Here is a 26,465-nt window from a genome sequence, read left to right as displayed (position 1 = left end):
AGGAATTTATTTCTCCTAGGTTGTCCAACTCCTTGGCTTATAATTTTTTAAAATAGTCTCTTATAATCCTTTCTATTTCTGTGATATGTTATTTCTCTTCTTTAATTTCTGATTCTGTTCATTTGAGCCCTCTCTCTTTTTTCCTTGATGGAAAAAAGACTGGCCAAAGGTTGATCAGTTTGTTTATCTTTTTAAAGAACAAGGTTATGATTTCATTGATCTTTTCTATGTTTTTTCTTGTTTTTCATTTATTTCTGCTCTGGTATTTATTATTTCCTTCTGCTATGTTTGGATTTTGTTCGTTTTTCCTTTTAGTTGTAAGGTTAGGTTTTGTTTCTTGAGGTAGGCCTATATTGCTACACATTTTCCTCTTATAACTGCTTTTACTGAGTTTCAAGGATTTGAGGCCATTGTGTTTTCATTTTCATTCCTCTCCATGTATTTTTATTTTCCTGTTTGATTTCTTCATTGGTCTACTGGCTGTTTGGTACCATGTTGTTTAGGCTCCATGTGTTTGTGCTTTTTCTAGTTTTTTTGTTTTTTGTTTTTCCCTTGTAATTCATGTCTAGCTTCTTCATATCAGTTGTAGTCAGAAAAATGCTTGGTATGATTTTAATCTTCTTAAATTTATTTAGACTTGGTTTGTGGCCTAACACATAATGTGTCCTGGAGAATGTTCCATGTGCACTTAAAATGAATGTGTATTGTTACTGTGTTGTTTTTGGATGGTATTTTCTGTATATATTTAAGTCCATCTGGCATTCTAATGTGTTGATTTTCTGCCTGGGTGATCTATTCACTGATGTGAGTGGGGAATTAGAGTCCCCTACTATTATTTTATTGCTGTGAAGGTTTCCCTTTGTGTCTATTAATATTTGCTTTATTTAGGTGCTCTTATGTTGGGTGCATAGATCATTACAACAATTATATCCTCTAGTTGTATTGATCCCTTTATTATTATATAGTGCCCACTCTGTCTCTTGCTCCAGTATTTGATTTCAAGTCTATTTTGTCTGATAGAAGTATTGTATCCCCTCCCCCCGACTTTTTATTTTTTTGACTTCCATTTGCATGGCATATTTTTTTTCCATCTATTCACTTTCAGCCTGTATGTGTCTTTAGGTCTGAAGTGAGTCTCTTGTAGGCAGCATATAGATAGGTCTTATTTATTTTATCCATTTTGTCACCTTATGTCTTTTTCCAAGTGTTTCGACTGTTTACATTTAATGTAATTATTGGTAGGGGTGCCTGGGCGGCTCAGTCAGTTGAGCACCTGACGTCATCTCACGGTTTGTGGGTTTGAGCCCCACGTTGGGCTTTGCGCCTATAGTGCCAAGCCTGCTTTGGATTGTCTGTCTCCTTCTCTCTCTGCCCCTCCCCTGCTCACATGCACGCTCTCTCTCTCTCAAAAATATATACTAATAAGTCACTAATGCAGGAGACTGAACTGATTCATGCTCAGGCCCCCATTAACAGGCTATTTCACAGCAATGATAATACTTTAAGCCACATTTTGTTTTCCTCCATCTTGCTTTGACCCAAGAGCAGCTTTGACTGTAGAGAAGATGTTATGCCGTGGTGTGTGCCATTTTATACTTTTCCAAGAACTGTAAATGGACATTTTCCTATTTCTGCCCCATCTGTCTCCAGTCTTTTGTATGTATTCTACAACTGTGGGTCTAACAAATACTTTGCTGTTTCATTTGAACTTGCCCTGACTGTTGTTTCCTTCTTTTAGTTTAGCTACTTGGAGAAGCTTCTGTTGGTTCATGGAGCTTGGAATTATTTTCGAGTGACAAAATGCATATTATATTGTTTCTACAAAAATGTCGTGTTATATGTTATTGAGGTAAGAAAAGATATGCTTTCTTTCATGAAAAAGTTAGGTCTTTCTTTGACATCATGTATGGTAGTTTAGTGGTTTGTTTTTTTCCCCATATTTGTATCATTTAAATTACCATTACACAATTCTGCTTTAGGTTTTTGCTCAAAGTTATTTGGTAAATTTGAGTCTTCTAACCACCATCCTGACTTAAGCATTTGTATAAGCCTTAAATTTGGCTATGGAAAAATATTGTTTAGTATTTTACTTTGAAATAATTATGGATTCACAGGAAGTTCCAAAAATATTTTTTAGAGGGTCCCATGAAACAGTCACCCAATTTTCCCCAAAGATAACACCTTGAATAACTCTAGGACATTATCAAAACCAGGATATAACTGACTGAGATTCATACTTCACAAGCTTTACCCACACTTGTGTGATTCTATGTACTTTTATCCATGTGTATATTGATATAACCATCACAGAAATCGAGACAGACCACCTCGGCCCCAATGACACAGACCTGTTCCATCACAAGGATCCCACTCATGCTACCCCTTTATATCCACATCCAGCCGTAGCTTCTGACAGTGACTAGTCTGTTCCCTATCCCTATCCTTCTTGTTCTTTCAAGAATGTTCTGAAAGTAGGGGTGCCTGGGTGGCTCAGTTGGTTAAGCATCAGACAAGATCTTGATTTCGGCTCAGGTCATGATCTCACAGTTTGCAAGATTAAGCCCAATGTTGGACCCTGCACTGACAGTGCAGAGCCTGCTTGAATTTCTTTCTCCCCCTCCACATGCTTTCTCTCTCAAAATAAATAAAGCTTAAAAAGAAAGAATGTTATAAAAGTAGAATTGTGTAGTATATAACCTTTTGAGATTGGATTTTTTTTTTTTTTTAGTCAGTATAATTCCCTTCAGATTGATCCACGTTGTTCCCTGTATCAATCATTTGTTCCAGACCATAATATTTATCACCCACTTATTGAAGAGCATTTGTATAAAGATTTTGGGCAAACATAAGTTTTCACTTATTTAGGACAAATGTCCAAGAGTACAATTGCTGGATCATATGGTAGGTGTATATTTAGTTTTTTGGTTTTTTTTAAAGAAACTCCCAACTATTTTCCAAAGTGACTTTACCATTTTCAATTCCTAGCAGCAAAGTATCTGTTATTTTGTTTCTCTGGATCTTTCCCAGCATTTGATATTATCACTATTTAGTATTTTAGCCATTCTGATAGATGGTTAGGGTATCTCATTGTGGTTTCATTTAATTAATTATTTTATGTTAGAGAAAGAGTGTAAGTAGGGGAGAGGGGCAGAGGGAGAGAGAGAAAGAATCTTAAGCAGGTTCAACTCTGGGACTTGATCCCATGACTCTGGGATCATGACCTGAGCTGATATCAAGAGTTGGACACTCAACCAACTGAGCCACCCACGCAGCCCCCTCATTGTGGTTTTAAATTGCATTTCTGCAGTGGCTAATGATGTTAAACATCTTCTCATATACTTATTTGCTATCTATACATCTTCTGAAATGTGTCTTCCCATCTTTTGTCTAAATTGTCTAAAAACTAAATTGATTTTTTACTGTTAATTTTTGAGAGTTCTTCACATATTTTAGACATTAGTCCTTTGGCAGATATGTAGTTTGCAAATATTTTCTTCTAGTCTGTATCATGTTCTTTTGTCATCTTAATAGAGTCTTTCAGAGTATAAGAGTTTTTAATTTTGAAGTGGTCCAATTTACAATTTTTCCTTTTATGGATCATGCTTTGGTTCTGTGTCAAAAAACTCTTTGCCTAGATCTAGATTCCAAAGACACTCCTCTGTGTAGTTTTCTAAAAGTCTTGTGTTTTACACTTAATGCCATGATCCATTTTCAGTGAATTTTTGTGCAGAGTGGAGGGTTTAGATTTTCTATTTGTTTTGCCCATGAAATTCAATTACTTCAGTGCTATTTGATGAAAAGGTTATCCTTCCATTAAATTGGTTTTCTACCTTTGTAAAAAATCAATTGGGCAAGTAATAAAGAAATAGGAAATATCAACAGAGTATAACTAGTAAGGAGATCAGATCAGTAATCAAATACCTCCCTGGCAAATTATACCAATCGTTCAAAGAAGAATTAAAATCTACCTCAAACTCTTCCAAAAAATTATAGAGAAACAAACACAAACTCATTTTATGAGTCTGGCATTACTATAAAACCAAAGCTACATTACAAGACACTAGAAAACACTACAAGAAAGCTACTAACCTATATCCCTGATTAATACAGGTGCAAAAATCCTTGGCAAAATACTAGCAAACTTGAATTCAGCAGCACATTAAAAAAGGAATAGAAACCATATCCTGGAATGCAAAGATGGTTCAATATATGAAAATCAGTCAACAAAGGAAAAAAAAAAGCACATCATCTCGATGCAGAAAATGCATTTGATGAAATTCAACAGGCTAGAAAGAAAAAAAATTCCTCAACATAATAAAGGATTTTCATATATGAAAATCCCATAGCTGGTATCATGCTCAGTGGCGAAAGACTAAAAGTCTTTCCTCTAAGATCAGGAACAAGGCAAGGATGCCTGCTCTCACCACTTCTATTCAACACAGTACTGGAAGTCCCAGTAAGAGCACTGGGGCAAAAGAAAAAAAAAAAAGAAGAAGAAAGGAAGGAAGAAAGAAAAACATCCAAATCAGAAAGGAATAGGTAAAAGTATCTCTGTTTACAGAGGACAAGATCTTATATGTGGAAAATCCTAAAGATGTCAGAAAATAATGATCAGAGCTAATAAATTCAATAATGCAACAGGATACAAACCAACATACAAAAATGTTGTATTTATATACACTAATAACAAACTATCAAAAAGGGAAATTAAGAAAACCAAGGCGGAAAAACACTTGTACACCAAAAACTACAAAATATTGCTGAAATAATTTGAAGATACAAATAAATGGAAAGACATCCCATGGTTATAGATTGTAAAAGTTTATATTGTTAAGATGACAGTATTACCCCAAATGATCTGCAGATTTGTATGCAATCCCTACAAAAATCCCATGTTTTGGAGAAATAGAAAAATGCATCCTAAAATTCATACAGAGTCTTAAAGCATCTTGAATAGCCAAAACAATCTTGAAAAATAACTGAGAAGTCTCATACTCCCTAATTTCAGAACATATACAAAGTTACAGTATTTAAAATGTGTTTTACTGGCATAAAAACAGGTATATAGACCAATGGAATAAAATAAAGAACCCAGAAATAAATCCTAGTGTATATGGCCAAATGATCTTCGAAAACACCAAGATTACATAATGGCGAAAGGATAGTCCCTTTAGCAAATGCTGGTGGGAAAGCTGGATATCCATATGCAAATTAAATAAATAATCAAACACACCATTTACAAAAGTTAACAAAATTGATTAAGGACCTAAAAATAATACCTAAAACTATAAAGCTCTTATAAGAAAATAAAATGGAAAATCTTCATGACACTGCGTTTGACAATAATTTTCTTGGACATGATATGAAAGCACATGCAACAGAAGCAAATACAGACAAGTGGTTCTACATCAAATGTTAAAACCTCTGTGTTGATTGTGACAGTCAACACAGTAAAAATACCTACAGGATATGAGAAAAATACTCGCAAATTACATATCTCATAAGCTAATGTCTAGAATAGTGAGCTCCTACAACTCAACCACAAAAAATCAATCTGATATAAAGTTGGGTAAAGAACTTGAACAGACATTTCTACAGAGATAGTATATAAATGGCCAACAAGCATGTGAGAAAATGTTCAACACCACTAATCATTGGAGAAATGTAAATCCAAACCATAATCAAGTATTACATCAATTAGGATGGCTACTATTAAAAAATAAAACAAAACCCCCAGAGAATAACAAATGTCGGTGAGGATGTGGAGAAAGTGAACCCTTGTGAACTGCAGGTATGAATAAAAATTGGTGCAACCACTATGGAAAATAGTATGATGATTCCTCAAAACATTAAAAATAGAATTACATGATTCAGCCATTCCACTTCTGAGTATGTATCTAAAATACTGAAAGCAAGAATCTTTTTTTTTTAATTTTTTTTAACATTTATTTATTATTGAGAGAGAGAGAGAAGAGAGCAGGGGAGGGGCAGAGAGAGGAGGAGCCACAGAATCCAAAGCAGGCTCCAGGCTCTGAGCCATCAGCACAGAACCCGATGCGGGGCTTGAACTCACAAACCGCGAGATCATGACCTGAGTCGAAGTCGGACACTTAACCGACTGAGCCAAACAGGTGCCCCTGAAAGCAAGAATCTTGAAGAGATATTTACACACCATGTTTAATGCACCATTATTTACAATACCCAAGCAGAAGCAACCCAAACGTCCAGTGACAGATGAAGAGATAACCAAAATGTGATATATAAATACAATGGAATATTATTCAGCCTTAAAAGGAAAGTAAATTCTGACACATACTATAATATAGATGAACCTTGAGGACATTGGCTAACTATGAGTCACACACAAAAAGCCAAACAGTGTATGATTCCACTTACATGGGGTATCTAAAATAGTCAAATTCAGAGAGACAAAGGAGAGTGTTGGTGACCAGTGGCTGAGGGTTGAGGGATATGGGGAATTGTTCAGGGGTACAGAGTTTCAGTTTTGCAAGATGAAAAAGTTCTGGAGATTGGTTGCACAACGATGTGAATATACTTAACGTTACTGCACTGTACACTTAAAATTGGTCATAGTTCTTACCACAATTAAAATAAGTTGGACATACTCATGTAGATACATACTATGTGTTTCTGGGTTCTCTACTCTAACTCCTTGATTACTGTGTCTGTTCCTCTGCCAACATCACACTGTCTTGAATTCTGTAGCACTACCATGAGCCTTAACATCAGGTAGAGTGAGTCTTCTCACCATATATTTTTAAAATTGTCTTAGTTATTACCAGTCCTTTGCCTTAAATTTTTCTACTTGAGTATAAATAATATACATTGTTATATTAGTTTGAGATGTACAACATAGTGGCTCAACCATTCCGTCCGTCACTCAGTGCTCATCACGAGAAGTATAGTCTGAATCGCCTTCACCTATTTCACCCATCCTCTCATTCACCTTCCCTCTGGCAAGTCCCAGTCTGTTTTCTATATTTGAGGGTCTGGGTTTTTTTGTTGGTTGGTTGGTTGGTTGCTTTTGTTTCTTAAATTCCACACAGGGGTGAAATCATATAGTATTTGTCTTCCTCTGACTTATTTCACTTAGCATTATACAATCCAGGTCCATCCATGTTATTGCAAATGGTGGGATCTCACACTATTTCATGGTTAATATTCCATTGTATATATACCACCTCTCCTTTATCCATTCATCTACTGATGAATAGTTGGGCTGTTTCCACATTTTTGCCATCGTAAATAATGCTGCAGTAAACACAGAGGGGCAGAGATCTTTTCACTGAAACAATGCATTATTGGACAATCAGATCTAAGCATTTCATTGAAATTGTTATTGTTCTTTCTCTATCAAAAAATAAAGAATGAAATAAAAATTCTAAAATAAATGTACTGCCTTTCTGTTAAGCTCAAACACTCAAGCTTGATTTTATTTACATTCTGGCAAAATTCCATTTGATGACATGGGAAAAAAAGAATGATAAAGCATAGTATTTTAAGCACTTCAGTGAATGGAAACATTTAGGTCAGTATTGATACAAAACTTCATGAACTTTCTTCTCTTTCAGCTTTGGTTCGCCTTTGTTAATGGATTTTCTGGGCAGATTATATTTGAACGCTGGTGCATCGGCTTGTACAATGTGGTAAGCATTCCCTGTCTCTATCTGATAGCATGCGAAACTTCAGTGACATTCCTTTACTGTTTACGTCTGGGAAGTGTATCTAAGTCAATCATCTGTATACATAGCGGGCAGCACAAATACATCTTTAGAGCCTTTGTTGCTGCGACACATCCCGCAGAAGCCCAAGCTCTCCACACATGGTTTCAATCATAGCAGATCATTCTATAGCAACTGCATTAAATTTGTACCAATGTATTTTGATAATACATCCAAAATCTCCTTACTGAATGCTTGCACAATGTTTTCAGGCTTTTAAGCCAAGTAATTATTACTGAACTCTACCTCAACCAATTCCATTTAATACATATAATTAATATTTATCTATCTTTGTGTATGTGGGTGTGTGTTCATAGTGTAACTCCATGGCCTTTTAAACCTGGAAGAAAATTTGTCCTTTTGTAAATATATCATCCTGTGTTTGTATGAAATGATGAATTTGATATCGAGTCCTGTGTTAAGAATAAATGTAATAAATAAATGGAATTTTCTACAACTAAGCAATCCCATACCATTACTTAACTCATTTTAAATTCAAACACTGGGAATAAACAATATGGTTAAGTTCATCTTAAAATTTTTGGTTTATTTTTCTTGTATTATTAATTCTACTTTAAAGATTAGCAGTTAGGGGAACCTAGCGTAAAAAATAGGCTCCCGGTGAGCATATCATGACTTTTCTTTTGTACTGCACTGTCATAGTCATGTTACCGTCTGGATGCTGTGTGCCTTAATCCCTAAAATTCTGTCTTCTAGGAGCTTAAACTCTGAAACAGCACAGACACAAGTCCCAGCCAGAAGTCATTAAGTGTCCGATAATACAAAGATGTCTAGTGCTAGGAACAGTTACAAGTCAACTCCAGGCGCTTCTGGCTAGTGCACTACACCCATGAACCTGAGGTCATACACATAGTTGCGCTACCAGGCTCTTGGTCACAGACGACAACACTCGATGTGTTGTTTCTTTGTTTATTGTTTTTGAAGTGTCGTTACATACTGCGGTAGGGAGTGGCACAGTCTCTCCTCTCTGTCAGAAAATTCACCAGTGTCTGGTGGGCTCAGTCGGTCAAGTGTCTGACTCCTGATTTTGTCTCAGGTCATAATCTCACAGTCATGGGATTAAGCCCCACATTGGGCTCTGTGCGGACAGCAAGGAGCCTGCTTGGGATTCTCGCTCTCCCTCTCTCAAAACAAACAAACAAACAAAAAAAACCAAACATTTTTGAAAATTAAAAAAAAGAAGAACATTCATATGAATGCATGGCCACAGATATTAGTCAATAGAGTCTTATTTTTTTCTTTAATGAACAAAAGCACAGAAACTTTTTTTTTTTATAAACAGTAAAATGAGGGCTACGGTGGGAAACTTAAAATTATAGACATTTTAGGACAATATATGATGACTTATTAATAGCCATTGACTTACTAAATCTTATCTCATTATAAATATATTTTGCAGATGGGGAAAAAAGAGGAGGCCTAGACATTTTTCATAGTTACTGGCAATAAGAGAGAGCTAAATTTAAATCGGTTGTCATACTATTTCTGGAGGTCACGTATTATTTCTGCTTCTTCCGCGCATGACTAACTGCTATAGGAAACCTCCTGCCAGAAATAACCTATCAGACAAAGTATATAAAATAATGATTTTCAAACATTAAACGACAGGCTGCTCATGACTGTGATCCTTGAGAGAAGGCCTCTTCCAGGCCACAATGCAGGAAGATGGACCCAAAAGAAAGCCCAGGTGTCTAAGCGAGTTGAAGACACAGAGGTTGGAGTGCAGGACCCAGGCAGCTAGAACGTCAGAGGGAACTATACTGAGAGAGAGAGACAGCGTGACGCCCGAGATCCGTAGCTGGCCCCTGCGAACTAGTGCTTCTGCTCTGTGTCTGCATGAGAAAAGTCTACCCGCAGCTAGGGAAAGAACCGCTGTAAAGTGAGAGGCTGTCGCCAAAAAAGAAAGTAATATTTGAAGTAACAATGATCGAAAATGTCAAATCTGATGAAAGCTCACAAATCTAAGAACCTCAACAAATTCCAAGAAGAAGAAACCTAAAGAGAAACACACAAATGTTCTTTATAACCAAATTGCTGAAAATCAGTGGCCAAGAGAATAATCTTTAAATCAACCACATAAACCAATACTGTGTACAGAACACAAACGTGCGAATAAAAGCAGATTTCTCGTTGAAAACCATGCAGGGCAGAAGACAATGGAATATCTTTAAAGATCTGAAAGAAGGAAAACAAATCCATTAACCCCAAATTCTATATGCGGTAAAAATGTCTTTTGAAAATGAACCGAGAAAATAGAAGACTCCTCACCAGAAGACCTGTAATACCTGAAATGTGAAAGAAAGCTCTTCAGACAAAAGGAACAGTACATCAGGATGAAATCTGGATCTGTCCAAAGAGGAACAGAAATGTTAATTATGTGGGAATTTATAAGACACTTTCCCTCTTCCCCTCATTTTCAATCATGATGCCAGATAACTGTTTAAAACAAAATTAATAATGTATTCTGGGAACTGTCATTAATTTAGAATTAAAACGTATGATAAAGATAGCACAAAGAATGTGAGGAGGGATTTGGGAGTGTATTATTTGAATTTTGTGATACACTGCATATGTATACTGTAAATTTTAAAGAACTAAAACCCCCAAAAGTTATGGCTAATGAACCAATAATAGAGATAGAATAAAATCTTAATATTCAATTACTTCAAAAGAAGTCAGGATATAAGGTAAAACGGAAGACTGCACCAAACAGAAGAAAACAGGACCATGGTAGATTTCAATTGAACCACATTTATAATTACACTGTAATTATCCCAATAATTAGAAATCCTAAGAATCCTAACTATGTAACAATCTAATAACACAGCTTATTAGAAACTAAGGAGAAATGAAGCAGATCTTGATATAATTAAGTGGCAAGTTAAGTAAATGGACTCTTGCCTTCAGAGGCTTAAACTCTCCCGAATGAGCAGGGTCTGGTGCCCGAGCCAGCCGACCGCCTCCATGAGCCCCGGGACATCAGTCTACACCGGCCCCAGTCACCCCACCAAGGTGACAGAGGCACCAAGCGCCATGAGACGCACGAGGCCCACAGGACTTCCCGGGCACCCCCCGTGCAGTGTCCTGAGGACCCTCTGGCCTGCATCCTGCCTCAGCTCCAGCGGCTCTGCCACGGTGTCCACTCTGCAGAGAGCCCTGGGATCCTTTTGCCCACGCCCACCTCAGCGCCAGCCACCCCACGGGGCACCCCTTCCCGTGAGCGCTTTGAGACACCCAGATTGCACTCACCTCACCTGCAGCGGTCCCGCCAGGGTTCCTTCTGCGTGGAGAGCCCTGGGCCCCAGGCCGGCACACACTACAGCTTCAGTCATCCCGCCAGGGGCCCCTCCGTGTGAAGAGTCCTGGGACTACCCCAGCCCAAGCCCACCTCAGCTTTCGCTGTCTCGCCACGGTACCCTCGGCGCGGAAAGCCTCAGGTCCTGCCTTGCACTCACCTCAGCTTCAGCTGTCCTGCCAGGACACCCTCTGTGCCAAGAGCCCAGGATCACTCCAACCCCATCCCATTTCAGCTTCATCTATTTTATCAGGGCAGCCCCAGCGTGGAGTCATGCGGGACTCCATCCCGTGCCAGCCACAGCTCCTGCCAGCCAAAGTCACCAGGCACACACAATCTACACAGGGGACAGCCATACACAAGACCATCCCTTCAGGCTTAGGAGGATAGCTATTCCACCTAATTGACAAAGACAAACACAGAAAGTCAAGTAAAATACAGAAGCAGAGGAGTACGCTCCAAATGAAATAACAAGACAAAAACCTCAGAGAAAGAACTAAACGAAAGGGAGATAACCAATAAAGGATTCAAAGTAGGGGCACCTGGGTGGCTCAGTCAGTTAAGCATCTGACTCTTGATTTCAGCTCAGGTCATGATCTCATGGTTTGGGAGTTCAAGCCCCACATTGAGCTCTGTGCTGACAGCGCAGAGTCTGCTTGGAACTCTCTCTCTCTCTCTCTCTCTCTCTCTCTCTCCCTGCCCCTTCCCACTCACAGTCAGTCTGTCTCTCTCTCTCTCTCTCTCTCTCTCTCAGAATTTAAAAAAAAAGTTATAGTCAAATACATGCCCACCAGATTGGAGAGAAGAGTGGTTGAACTCAGTGAGAACATCAACAAAGAGATAGAAAACATAAAAAAGAACCAATCAGGTTCTTCGTAATACAGTAACTGAAAGAATACAATAACTGAAAAATACACCAGAGGGAATCACCAACAGATTGGAGGAACAGAATAACAGACCAGTGACCTGGAAGGCAGGGTAATGGAAAGCACCCGAACAGCAAAAAGACAAAAGAGTTTCTAAAAATGAGGATAGGTTCAGGGATCTTTTGGACAATATCAAGTGAAAAAGCATTCACATTATAGGGGTCCCAGAAGGAGAAGAGAGAAAAGGGCAGAAAACTTATGGGAAGAAATAAGAGGCAAAAAATCCCCTGACTTGGGAAAGGTAATAGACATCTAGGTTCAGGAAGCAGAGAGAGTTCCAGTGAAACCAGGGAGGTCTACGACATGACACTAATAATTAAAATGTCGAAGATTAAAGACATAGAGTTTTTTTTTTAATTTTTTAATGTTTATTTTTGAGAGAGAGAGACAGAGTGCAAGCAGGGGAGAGGCAGAGAGGGAGACACAGAATCTGAGGCAGGCTCTAGGCTCTGAGCTGTCAGCACACAGCCGGACGTGGGGCTCAAACTCACAAACCGTGAGATCAGGACCTGAGCCAAAGTCAGATACTTAACTGTCTGAACCACCCAGGTGCCCGAAGACACAGAGTTTTAAAAGCAGTAAGAGAAGAGCAACTAGTTTGTACAAGGGAAATCCCATAAGTCTAACAGCTGATTTTTCAGGAGAAATTGCATGGAACACAAAGTGACATGAGAAACTCAAAGTGCTGAAAGGAAAAAAACCTACAATTGAATGGAAAAGAAAATGCCATAATTAGAAGATTAGAAAAGAAAATATTTCGTGGGTAAAAGCAAACATTCAGTAAAGGTAGTAGAACAATCACTTCTAAATCTTGTATTGAGGTTAAAGACCAAAGAAATACAACCAATTATATCTAAAAAGAGGACTCCCAAAAAAATGCAAAATATAACATACACATCAAATGTGGAGGGGGGAGAAAAAACGAAATTCCTTTACAATGTGTTCAAATGTAAGTAACCATCATTTTAATACAGATTCCTATATACTTAGGGAAGTTATATACAAACCTCATGGTAACCACAAACCAAAAACCTATGATACATACACACGAAATAAAGAGAAATAAAATCAAATATAATGCTAAAGAAAGACATCAATCACAAGAAAACAGAACAAGGGAAGTAGAAAGGAACAGAGAACTACAAAAAAAAAATCAGAAAACAATGAGCAAAATGGCAATATGTACATACCTATCAATAATTACTTTAAATGCAAATGGTCTAAATGCTCCATTAAGAAAAGATAAATACCATATGATTTCACTCCTATGTGGAATTTAAGGAACAAAACAGACGAACATAGGGAAACGGAAGGAAAAATAAGATTAAAAACAGAGAGGGAGACAAACCATGAGACTCTTAAATACAGAGAACAAACTGAGGGCCGCTGGAGTGGTGTTGGGTAGGGAGATGGGCTAAATGAGTGAGGGGCATTAAGGAGAGCACTTGTTGGGATGAGCACTGGGTGTTATATGTAAATGATGAATCACTAAATTCTACCCTGAAACCATTATAATAATGTTAACTAACTTGGACTTAAACAAAATTTAATTTTTTTTAACTTTTATTTATTTTTGAGAGAGAGAGAGAGAGAGACAGAGCATGAATAAGGGAGGAGCAAAAAGAGAGGGAGACACAGAATCCAAAGCAGGCTCCAGGCTCTGTGCTGTCAGCACAGAACCCAGTGTGGGGCTTGAACCCACGAACGTGAGATCATGACCTGAGCCAAAGTTGAACACTTAACGACTGAGCCACCCAGGCGCCCCTGGATTTAAGTAAAATCTAAAAACAGACATCGGGAGATTCAAGGGAAGATGGTGGCATAGGAGGCCACTGAGCTCACCTCCTTCTGATCGCTTAGATTCCACCCACATCTGCCTAAATAACCCAGAACACCGCCGGAAGACTAGCAGAACGGACTCTCTGGAGCCAAGCATAGACCAGAGGCCCACGGAAGAGGGCAGGAAGGGCGGAGAGGCGGTGCGCGCTCCACGGACTGGCGGGAGGGAGCCGGGGTGGTGGAGGGGCGGCCAGCCCACCCGGCAAGGCAGAGCCCCCGAGTCTGGCTTGCAAAAGCAGAGGGGCCGAAGGGAGTGTGTTCCGACAGCCAGCGGGGCTTAACATCTGGAATGGTAAAAGTGAACAGCTCTGCTCTCGGAGAGTGGGGAGGGTGAGAGGACACCGGAAGGAGAGTTGTTGAGCCCCGGATGACAGAGCTCAGCTCGGTGGGGAACAAAGGCACCGGGAAACGCCATCTCCCTCGCCCATCCCCCAGCCGGAATCCCAAAGGGAGCCGGACACCGAACTTGCTTGCCCCGGGCAAACTCCCAATGCTGTGCTTCTGTGGATCCATCCCTCCCACGGGCCTGCCTCCCTCCAGGCGCTGCAGGGCCCCTCCCACAGGGGACCACCCACGCAAAGCGAGCTGAGCCTGCCCCTCCCGCCCCTGTGCACCTTGAGGATCCACCCTGGCTAATCTGCCCTCGGCCAGATCCCATCGAAGCAGCACCACAAGCCTGGCAGCGTGCAAGCAGCCCAGGCAGGGGCCACACCACTCCACAGTGAGTCCAGCCCCTGGGAGAGGGGAAGAGAAGGTACACACCAGTCTGACTGTGGCCCCCTAGTGGTGGGCTAGGGGCGGACATCAGGTGTGACTGCGGCCCCGCCCACCAACACAAGTTACTCCAGACAGCACAGGGGAAGTGCCCTGCAGTTCCACGCCACCCCAGGGACTGTCCAAAATGACAAAACAGAAGAACTCTCCTCAAAAGAAACTCCAGGAAGTAGCGACAGCTAGCGAATTGCTCAAAAACTAAGCAATATAACATAACAAGAATTTAGAATAATAGTTGTAAAATTAATTGCTGGACTTGAAAAAAGCATAGAGGACACCAGAGAATCTATTGCTACAGAGATCAAGGGACTAAGAAATAGTCATGAGGAGCTAAAAAATGCTATAAATGAGGTGCAAAATAAAATGGAGGCGGCCATAGCACGGATTGAAGAGGCAGAGGAGAGAATAGGTGAATTAGAAGATAAAATTATGGAAAATGAGGAAGCTGAGAAAAAGAGAGATAAAAAAAATCCATGAGTATGAGGGGAGAAGTAGAGACCTAAATGATGCAATCAAATGGAATAATATCTGTATAATAGGAATTCCAGAAGAGTAAGAGAGAGAGAAAGGGGCTGAAGGTGTACTTGAACAAATCATAGCTGAGAACTTCCCTGATCTGGGGAAGGACAAAGGCATTGAAATCCAAGAGGCACAGAGAACTCCCTTCAGACGTAACTTGAATCGATCTTCTGCACGACATATCATAGTGAAACTGGCAAAATACAAGCATAAGGAGAAAAATCTGAAAGCAGCTAGGGATAAACATGCTCTAACATATAAAGAGAGACTGATAAGACTAGTGACAGACCTATCTACTGAAACTTGGCAGGCCAGAAAAGAATGGCAGGAAATCTTCAATGGCAGGAAATCAACGAAAAAATATGCAGCTGAGAATCCTTTATCCAGCAAGTCTGTCATTCACAATAGAAGGAGAGATAAAGGTCTTCCCAAACAAAAACTGAAGGAATTCATCACCACTAAACCAGCCCTACAAGAGATCCTAAGGGGATTCTGTGAGTAAAATGTTGTAAGGACCACAAAGTACCAGAGCCATCACTACAAGCATGAAACCTATAGACATCACAATGACTCTAAACCCATATCTTTCAATAATAACACTGAATGTAAACAGACTAAATGCTCCAACCAAAAGACATAGGGTATCAGAATGGATAAAAAAACAAGACCCATCTATCTGCTGTCCACAAGAGACTCATTTTAGACCTGAGGACACCTTCATATTGAAAGTGAGGGGATGGAGAACTATCATGCTATTGGAAGTCAAAAGAAAGCTGGAGTAGCCATACTTGTATCAGACAAACTAGACTTTAAATTAAAGGCTGTAACAAGAGATGAAGAAGGGCATTATATAATAATTATAGGGTCTATCCATCAGGAAGAGCTAACAATTATAAATGTCTATGCGCCGAATATAGGAGCCCCCATATATAAAAAAAATTAATCACAAACATAAGCAACCTTATTGATAAGAATATGGTAACTGCAGGGGACTTTAATACTCCACTTACAACAATGGATAGATCATCTAGACACAGGACCAATAAAGAAACAAGGGCCCTAAATGATACACTGGATCAGATGGACTTGACAGATATATTTAGAACTCTGCATCCCAAAGCAACAGAATACACTTTCTTCGAGTACACATAGAACATTCTCCAAGATAGATCACATACTGGGTCACAAAACAGCCCTTCATAAGTAGACAAGAATTGAGATCATACCATGCATACTTTCAGACCACAATGCTATGAAGCTTGAAATCAACCACAGGAAAAAGTCTTGGAAAACCTCCAAAAGCATGGAGGTTAAAGAATACCCTACTAAAGTATGAATGGGTCAACCACGCAATTAGAGAAGAAATTAAAAAATATATGGAAACAAATGAAAATGAAAATACAACAATCCAAATGCTTTGGGATGCAGTGAAAGCAGTCCAGAGAAGAAAATATATTGCAATCCAGGCCTATCTCAAGAAACAAGAGAAATCCCAAATACAAAATCTAACAGCACATCTAAAGGAAATAGAAGCAGAACAGCAAAGACACCCCAAACCCAGCAGAAGAAGAGAAATAATAAAGATCAGAGCAGAAATAAACAATATAGAATCTAAAAAAACTGTAGAGAAGATCAATGAAACCAAGAGTTGGTTTTTTGAAAAAATAAACAAAATTGATAAACCTCTAGCCAGGCTTCTCAAAAAGAAAAGGGAGATGACCCAAGTAGATAAAATCATGAATGAAAATGGAATTATTACAACCAATCCCTCCGAAATACAAGCAATTATCAGGGTATTAATACTATGAAAAATTATATGCCAACAAACTGGACAACCTGGAAGAAATGGACACATTCCTAAACACCCACACACTTCCAAAACTCAAACAGGAGGAAATAGAAAACTTGAACAGACCCATAAGCAGCAAAGAAATTGAATCAGTTGTCAAAAATCTCCCAACAAATAGGAGTCCAGGACCAGATGGCTTCCTTGGGGAATTCTACCAGACATTTAAAGCAGAGATAATACCTATCCTTCTCAAGCTATTCCAAAAAATAGAAAGGGAAGGAAAACTTCCAGACTCATTCTATGAAGCCAGCATTACTTTGACTCCCAAATCAGACACACACCCAGCAAAAAAAGAGAACTACAGGCCAATATCCCTGATGAATATGGATGCAAAAATTCTCAATAAGATAGTAGCAAATCGAATTCAACAGCATATAAAAAGAATTATTCACCATGATCAAGTGGGATTCATTCCCAGGCTGCAGGGCTGGTTCAACATTCGCAAATCAATCCATGTGATACATCACATTAATAAAAAAAAACGAGAAGAACCATATGATCCTGTCAATTGATGCAGAAAAAGCATTTGACAAAATGCAGCATCCTTTCTTAATAAAAGCCCTCAAGAAAGTCGGGATAGAAGGAACATACTTAAACATCATAAAAGCCATTTACGAAAAGCCCACAGCTAATATCATCCTCAATGGGGAAAAACTGAGGGCTTTCCCCCTGAGATCAGGAACACAACAGGGATGTCCACGCTCAACGCTGTTGTTTAACATAGTGTTGGAAGTTCTAGCATCAGCAATCAGACAACAAAAGGAAATCAAAGGCATCAAAATTGGCAAAGATGAAGTCAAGCTTTCACTTTTTGCAGATGACATGATATTATACATGGAAAATCCGATAGACTCCGCCAAAAGTCTGCTAGAACTGATACATGAATTCAGCAAAGTTGCAGGATACAAAATCAATGTACAGAAATCAGTTGCATTCTTATACACTAATAATGAAGCAACAGAAAGACAAATAAAGAAACTGATCCCATTCACAACTGCACCAAGAATCATGAAATACCTAGGAATAAACCTAACCAAAGATTTAAAAGATCTGTATGCTGAAAACTATACAAAGCTTATGAGGGAAATTGAAGAAGATACAAAGAAATGGAAAAACATTCCATGCTCATGGATTGGAAGAATAAATATTGTTAAAATGTCAATACTACCCAAAGCAATCTACACATTCAGTGCAATCCCAATCAATATTGCACCAGCATTCTTCTCGAAGCTGAAACAAGCAATCCTAAAATTTGTATGGAACCACAAAAGACCCCAAATAGCCAAAGTAATATTGAAGAAGAAGAAGACCAAAGCAGGAGGCATCACAATCCCAGACTTTAGCCTCTACTACAAAGCTGTAATCATCAAGACAGCACGGTATCGGCACAACAACAGACACATAGACCAATGGAATAGAGATTCCAGAACTGGACCCACAAAAGTATGGCCAACTAATCTTTGACAAAGCAGGAACAAATATCCAATGGAAAAAAGACTCTAACAAATGGTGCTGGGAGAACTGGACAGTGACATGCAGAAGGATGAAACTAGACCACTTTCTTCCACCATTCACAAAAATAAACTCAAAATGGATGAAGGACCTGAATGTGAGACAGGAAACCATCAAATCCCTAGAGGAGAAAGCAGGAAAAAAACCTCTCTGACCTCAGCTGCAGCAATTTCTTACTCGACACATCTCCAAAGGCAAGGGAATTAAAAGCAAAAATGAACTACTGGGACCACATGAAGATAAAAAGCTTCTGCATTGCAAAGGAAACAATCAACAAAACTAAAAGGCAACAGATAGAATGGGAAAAGATATTTGCAAATGACATATCGGACAAAGGGCTAGTATCCAAAATCTGTAAAGAACTCACCAAACTCCTCACCTGAAAAACAAACAATCCAGTGAAGAAATGGGCAGAAGACATGAATGGACACTTCTTTAAAGAAGACATCCAGATGGCCAACAGGCACATGGAAAGATGTTCAACATCACTCCTCATCAAGGAAATACAAATCAAAACCACAGTGAGATATCACCTCACACCAGTCAGAGTGGCTAAAATGAACAAATCAGGAGACTATAGATGCTGGCGAGGATGTGGAGAAACGGGGACCCTCTTGCACGGTTGGTGGGAATGCAAACTGGTGCAGCCACTCTGGAAAACAGTGTGGACGTTCCTAAAAAATTAAAAATAGGTCTACCCTATGACCCAGAAATAGCACTGCTAGGAATTTACACAAGGGATACAGGAGTGCTGATGCATAGGAGCACTTGTACCCCAATGTTTATAGCAGCACTGTCAACAACAGCCAAATTATGGAAAGAGCCTAAATGTCCATCAACGGATGAATGGATAAAGAAATTGTGGTTTAGATACACAATGGAATACTACGTGGCAATGAGAAAGAATGAAATATGGCCTTTTGTAGCAACGTGGATGGAACTGGAGATTGTTATGCTAAGTGAAATAAGTCATACAGAGAAAGAGAGATACCGTATGTTTTCACTCTTATGTGGATCCTGAGAAACTTAACAGAAGACCATGGGGAAGGGGATGGGGGAAAAAAAAAGAGAGGGAGGGAGCCAAAGCATACGAGACTCTTAAAAACTGAGAATACACTGAGGGTTGATGGGGGGTAGGAGGGAGGGGAAAGTGGGTGATGGGCATTGAGGGGGGCACCTATTGGGATGAGTACTAGGTTTTATATGGAAACCAATTTGACAATAAATTTCATATTCAAAATAAATAAACAGACAGACAAGGGATAATGGAATTGATAAAAACAAAACAAAGCAAAAGACCCATCTACATGCTGCCTGTAAGAAAGTTCAGACTTAAACACATACAGACTGAAAGTGAAGAGATGGAAAAACAAACCATGCCAATGGTATGGGGGGAAAAAAGCCATAATACTTATATTAGATTAAATAAACTTTAAAGTTTTTTTTTTTTAATGTTTATTTATTTTTGAAAGAGAGAGAGTGACAGAGCGTGAGCAGGGGAGGGGCAGAGAGAGAGGGAGTCACAGAATCCGAAGCAGGCTCCAGGCTCTGAGCTGTCAGCACAGAGCCCGACACAGGGCTCGAACTCATGAACCATGAGATCATGACCTGAGCCGAAGTCAGATGCTCAACCGACTGAGCCACCCAGGTGCCCCAGATTAAATAAACTTTAAAATAAAGACTGTAACAATAGACAGAGAGGGGCATTGCATAATGATAAAGGAATCGATCCAAGAAGAAGATATAACAATTATAAATATCTGTGCACCCAACATTGGAGCACCTAAATACATAAAGCAAATATTAACATACATAAAGTGAGAAACTAACAGCAACACAATAATAGTAGGTACTTTAACACCACATTTACATCAATAGATAGATCATTCAGGCAGAAAATCAATAAGAAACAGGGTCTTTAATGACACATTTGACTAGATAGACTCAACAGATACATACAGAACATTCCATCCAAAAACAACAGAATACACATTCTTCTCAAGCGCACATGGAACATTTTCCTAGGTAGATCATATATTAAACCACAAAACAAGTCTCAATAATTTAGTAAGATTAAAATCATATCAAATACCTTTTCCAACCATAATAGTATGACACTAGAAATCAATTATAAGAAAAAAACTCTTTGGAAAAAGCACAAACCCTAGATTTTAAACAACATGCTACTAAATAACCAATAGGTCAAGAAAGAAATCAAATGGAAAATTAAAAAATACATGGAGGCATGGGATGCCTGGGTGGCTCAGTTGGTTAAGCATCCAACTTGGGCTCAGGTCATGATCTCGCAGTTTGTGATTCCGAGCCCCAACTGGGCTCTGTGCTGACAGCTCGGAGTCTGGAGTCTGCTTCATATTCTGTGTCTCCCTCTCTCTCTGCCCCTCCCCTGCTTGTGCTGTGTCTGTCTCTCTCAAAAGTGAATAAACATTAAAACATTTTTAAAAAATACACGGAGCAAATGAAAATGAAAACACAATAGTCCAAAATCTTTGGGATGCAGCAAAGAAGTTCTAAAGAGGGAAATTTCTAACCATACACACCTACCTCAAGAAATAAGAAAAATCTCTAATGAACAATCTAAGCTTACATGTCATGGACCCAGAAAAAGAACAAAGTCCAAAGTCAGTAGAAGGAAGGAAATAATAAAGAACAGAAAAAAAAATAAGTGAAACAGAGAATAAACATATATACATACATACATATACATAAAAAAGATCATGGAAACCAAGAGTTAGTTCTTTGAAAAAATAAACAAATTTGATAAACCTTTAGCCAGAATCATCAAGAAAAAAGAGGACTCCAATGAATAAAATCAGAAATTAGAAGTAATAAACACCACAGAAATATAAAGGATTATAAGATACTATTATGAGAAATTATATGCCAACAAATTGGGCCACGTCCAAGAAATGGATAAATTCCTAGAAATATATAACTTCTCAAAACTGAATTAAGAACAAATAGAAATTCTGAACACAGTACTAGTAACAAAACTGAATCAGTAATCAAAAATTCCTAACGAATAAGTCTAGGACTAGATGGATTCACCGGTGAACTCTACCAAACATTTAAAGACTCTACCAAACAATTTTCTCCTCCAACCATCCCAACAAGAGGAAGGAAAGCTCCCAAATGCATTCTATGAGCCAGCATTACCTGGATACCAAAAACAGACAAAGACACTGCATAAAAAGAACTCTACAAACCAATACACCTGATTAACATAGATGAAAATATTTAATAAAACATTAGCAAACCACGTCCAACAATACATTAAAACAGTTATTCACCATGATTGAGTGGGATTAATTCCAGGGATGCAAGGATGTTTCAATATTTGCAAATCAATCAATGTCATACACCATATTAACGAAACGAAGGATAAAATTATATGACCATCTCAGTAGATACAGAAAAAAATTCAACATCATTCATGATAAAAATTCTCAAGTGTGTTTACAGGAAACATACATCAACATAACAAAGGCCACGTATGACACACCCACACCTGATATGTCATACTCAATGGTGAAAAACAGCTTTTCCTCTAAGACAAGCAACATGACGATGATGTTCACTCTAACCACTTTTATTCAACATAGTACTGGAAGTCCTAGCCACATAATCAGATAAGAAAAAGAAATAAAAGGCATAAGAGATTGAAAATGGAAAGAAAAGCTGTTACTATTTACAGATGACAACACTATACATAAAAACTCTGAAGAAGCCACCAAAAAAACTTTTAGAATAAATGAATTCAATAGAGTTGTAGGATACAAAATTAATCTACAGGAATATGTTTTTATACACAAATAATAAAGCAGCAGAAAGAGAAATTAAGGAAATAATCCCATTTACACTGTACCAAAAGGAATAAAATATCTAAGAATAAAGTTAGCTAATGAGATGAAAGAACCATACTCTGAAAACTGTGAGTCACTGATGAAAGAAACTGAAGATGACACGAAGAAATGGAAAGATATACTATGCTCATAGATTGGAAGAATTCATATCATTAGAATGTCAGACTACCCAAAGCAATCTATGGATTCAAGGCAGTCCCCATCAATACCAATAGCATTTTTCACAGAACTAGTACAAACAATCCTAAAATTTGTATGGACCTACAAGAGACCTTGAACAGCCAAAGCAATATTGAGAAAGAACAGCAAAGCTGGAGGCATAAAAATTCCAGATTTCAAGATATACTAAAAAGCTATAGTAATCAAGACAGTATGGCACCAGCACGTACACAGATATGTAGGTCAATGGGACAGGATAGAAAGCCCAGAAATAAATCCACATTTAAACGGCCAATTAATCTATGACAAAGGAGGCAAGAATGAAGAAAGACAGTCTTTTCAAGACAGCTACATGCAAAAGAATGAAACTAAACCACTTTCTTAACACCATACACAAAAACTCAAAGTGGATTAAAGATCTAAAAGTGAGAGCTGAAACCATAAAGTTCCTAAAAGAAAGCATAGGCAGTAATTTCTTGGACATCATCCTTAGCAACATATTTAAGGATATATCTCTCCAGGCAAGGGAAACAAAAGAAAAATAAGCTATTGTGACTCTACCAAAATAAAATGTAGAGCAAAAGAAACCATTAATAAAACAAAAAGGTAACCTAGAAGATATTTGCAAGACATTGCAATAAGGAATTAATATACAGAATATGTAAAGAATTTATACAACTCAACATTAAAAAAATGTGATTGAAAAATGGGCAGAGGACCTGAATAGACATTTTTCCAAAGAAGACACGCAGATGGCCAACAGACAACATTAAAAGATGTTTAACATTAGTGATTATCAGGAAAACGCAGATCAAAACCACAATGAGATATCACCTCACACATATCAGAATGGCTAATAACAAAAAGACAGGAAATAACAAGTGTTGGCAAGGATGTGGAGAAAAGGGAACCAATAGGGAAATCCCCATTAGTAGGAATTTAAATTGGTGCAAGCACTGTGGAAAAAAGTATAGAGTTTCCTCAAGAAATTAAAAATAAAAATATCACAGGATCTAGTAATTTTACTACTAGTTATTTACCCAAAGAAATGAAAACACTAATTCTGAAAGATATGTGGACCCCTATGTTTGTGGTGGCATTATTTACAATACCCAGACGTGGAAGCATCCCAAGTGTCCACCCATAGATGAACGGATAAAGATGATGTATATACACACAAAAGGATATTACTCAGTCATAAAAAAAAAAAAAAAAAAGACTGTGATCTTGCCATTTGTAACAACATGGATGGACCTAGCCGGTATTATACTCAGTGAAATAAGTCAGAGAAAGACAAATACCAGATGACTTCACTTACATGTGGAATCTAAAAACAAAACAAGTGAACAAACTAACAACAACAGCAACAAAGCCAAAAGAGATCCATGAATACAGAGCATAACCTGGTAGTTGTCAGAGGGCTGGGGGATGGGCAAAATGCATAAAGGTGGGTGGAAGATACAGGCTTCCAGTTACGAATGAATAAGTCATGGGATGAAAGGTACAGCAGAGTGAATACAGTCAATGATATCATAATAGTGTTGTGTGGTGATAAGGGGTGGTTACACTTGAAGTGAGCACAGCATCATGTACAGAGTTGTTGACTGCTATGTTGTATGACTAATGTAGCATTAGGAGTCAACTATACCTCAGTAAAAGAACTTTCCTTTGACATTTATAGAAAATTCTACTCAACAACAGCAAAATACACAATCTTTTCAAGTTGCATATAAAACATTCATCAATAGACTACATGCTGAGTGATAAGGCAAGTCTTAGTAAATTGAAAAGGATTAAAATCACACAGAAGATGTTCTTTTGATCTCAGTGGATTTAAACTACATAGCAGTAACAATAAACAATAAAGGAATAACAGTAATTCCTTAGGAAAACACCCACATATTTGATAATTAACGAACACACTTCTAAATACATCATGGTCACAGAAGAAATCGCACGAATATTTAGGAGATATTTTGAACAGAAAAAATAAAACAAAAATTTTCAAATTATGTGAGATGTAGCTAAAGCAGTGCTTAGAGAACACTTACATTTTTTAAATGCTTATACCAGTAATTTAGGGTCTAACATCAAGCTCCAACCTGAAGAAACTAGAAAAGGAAGATTCAAAGAAGTCCAGAATAAACAAAGCAAAATAAACATAAAAGAAAACAGCATGATTAAAATAAGTGTAAAGCAAAAAAAAAAAAAAAAAAGCAGTAAAAACTGGTTCTTAAAACAAGACAAATGAGGTTGATAAATCTCTATTCAGACTGATCAAGCACACTATAAAAAGAAGATAGAAATTAACCAATATTAGGAATGAATGGTAGAGGGGTCTACAGGTCTTACAGATAACAAATGACTATCAGCAAATATGAAGAATATTTATGACCTGTTTTACATTTTGAATAAAATTGACAAATTCCTTGAAAGACACAAACTACTAAATATCACCCAAGAAGATATAGATAACCGTAATAGCCCCATATCTATTAAAAAATTTTAAATTCTTAGTTAAAAACCTTCCCATATATTAAAGAAAACCTTCAGAAGTATTAACAAAACAAATATAGACAAATTTTTCTAGAAAAGAGAGGAGGAGGAAATACCCCAACTCATTTATGATGCAGTATTACCCAGATATCAAACCAGACAGAATAGAATATTCCAATCCCATATCCCTCAAGATTGCAGATGCAAAAACTTCTAGCAAATCAAATCCAGCAATATAAAAAACTTTTTGACAAATTAGGATTTATCTCAGAAATGCAGTTTGGTTTACTATTTAATATTCAGCGTAATACACCTTTTTATAAGATTTAAAAGGAAGGGGCACCTGGGTGGCTCAGTCAGTTGAGTGGCAGACTCTTGATTTCTGCTCAGGTTATGACCTCTGTGCTGAGCACAGGGCCAGCTTAAGATTCTCCCTCTCCCCCACTATGCCCCTCACCTCTGCACAGGCACATGCTGTCTCTAAAAAAAACTTAAAATAAAAAGATATAAAAGGAAGAACCATATAATCATCTCCGCAAATGCAGTAAAGACATTTGAGAGAATTTATCACTCATTCTGAGAAGCACTAAGAAAGTGCTTCTCTGAAAAACCTACAGCTAACATCATACCTAATGGCAAAACCTGGTCCCCTAAGGTCAAGAAGAATGGACATTCTTACCACTTCGATTCAACATCATATGTAGGTCCTAGCCAGTGCAATGAGTCAAAAACAAAACAAAACAAAAGAACTGAAAAAGAAGTAATGCTTTATTTAGTTGCTGTCAATATTTTGTACAAAATTCTAGAAAATCTACATGAGTCGCGTGTTGTGTTAGATTGTTATAGTAAACCTCCCCCAGTTGGTGCATCCACAACTTTGGTGTACCCACCCACACCGACTCTGGGTTTGGTCATGTGATTTGATTTGGCCAATGAGACAACAGCAAACATAAGAGGCCCAGAGGTGTGAAAAGCACTCGCTCAGCGAGCCTTGTTGCTCTTTGTGAAGAATCCCTGGTTAAACTGGCAAAGGCACTGAAACCAAATGGAGCAGAAACATGTAAATTCTGGTGAGCTTCAAGTGTCCTTTATCCAAGGAGTCTTTTTGAAAGCACTTCTCAGTCCTCAATGGACATAGTTCACGCACTTCCGTCTTCCTGCTAGTCTCCTCTCATTTTCTCCCCTTTCTCCTTCTTAAACTTTTCCCTTACTTCCCCATTTTTCTCATGTTACTGTATCTGCTGTTACAGCGTTCCCTCCCTGACAAGGTCCAGAACTTTTTAAAGGGTCACGTACTTTTCATTTAATCCGGTCGCTGGCATAATGATTGTTAATAAAATATTTGAAGAGTAAGTGACTGGGAAACATCTCTTTGTTTCTGATTATTATCAAGATAAAGAATTTTTTTATATATTTTTTGTTTAATCTAACATTCACAGAAGTATTTACTGA

General features: G+C 38.1%; 1 protein-coding gene across 11 annotated transcripts in view; it reads left to right on the top strand.

Annotated features, from left to right (window-relative positions):
- The window catches only part of LOC122217771 (phospholipid-transporting ATPase IB-like), a 220,755-nt gene that overhangs the window by 126,789 nt on the left and 67,501 nt on the right, over positions 1-26,465 (top strand). For 10 of the 11 annotated variants that reach the window (XR_006201859.1, XM_042935461.1, XM_042935374.1 and 7 more), the window contains 2 exons: positions 1,739-1,849; positions 7,593-7,667. Coding sequence is in view for 10 of the 11 variants with exons in the window: in XM_042935461.1 (XP_042791395.1) it covers positions 1,739-1,849; positions 7,593-7,667 (186 nt within the window). In the remaining variant the exon portion in view is untranslated. The remainder of the gene's footprint in view (positions 1-1,738; positions 1,850-7,592; positions 7,668-26,465) is intronic. The other variant, XM_042935691.1, reaches the window with a different exon arrangement.

Source organism: Panthera leo, chromosome A1, assembly GCF_018350215.1.
Source record: "Panthera leo isolate Ple1 chromosome A1, P.leo_Ple1_pat1.1, whole genome shotgun sequence".
Taxonomy (NCBI): Eukaryota; Metazoa; Chordata; class Mammalia; order Carnivora; family Felidae; genus Panthera; species Panthera leo.
Note: the sequence above shows the minus strand (reverse complement) of the source record. Positions and strands in the feature narration are given on the sequence as shown.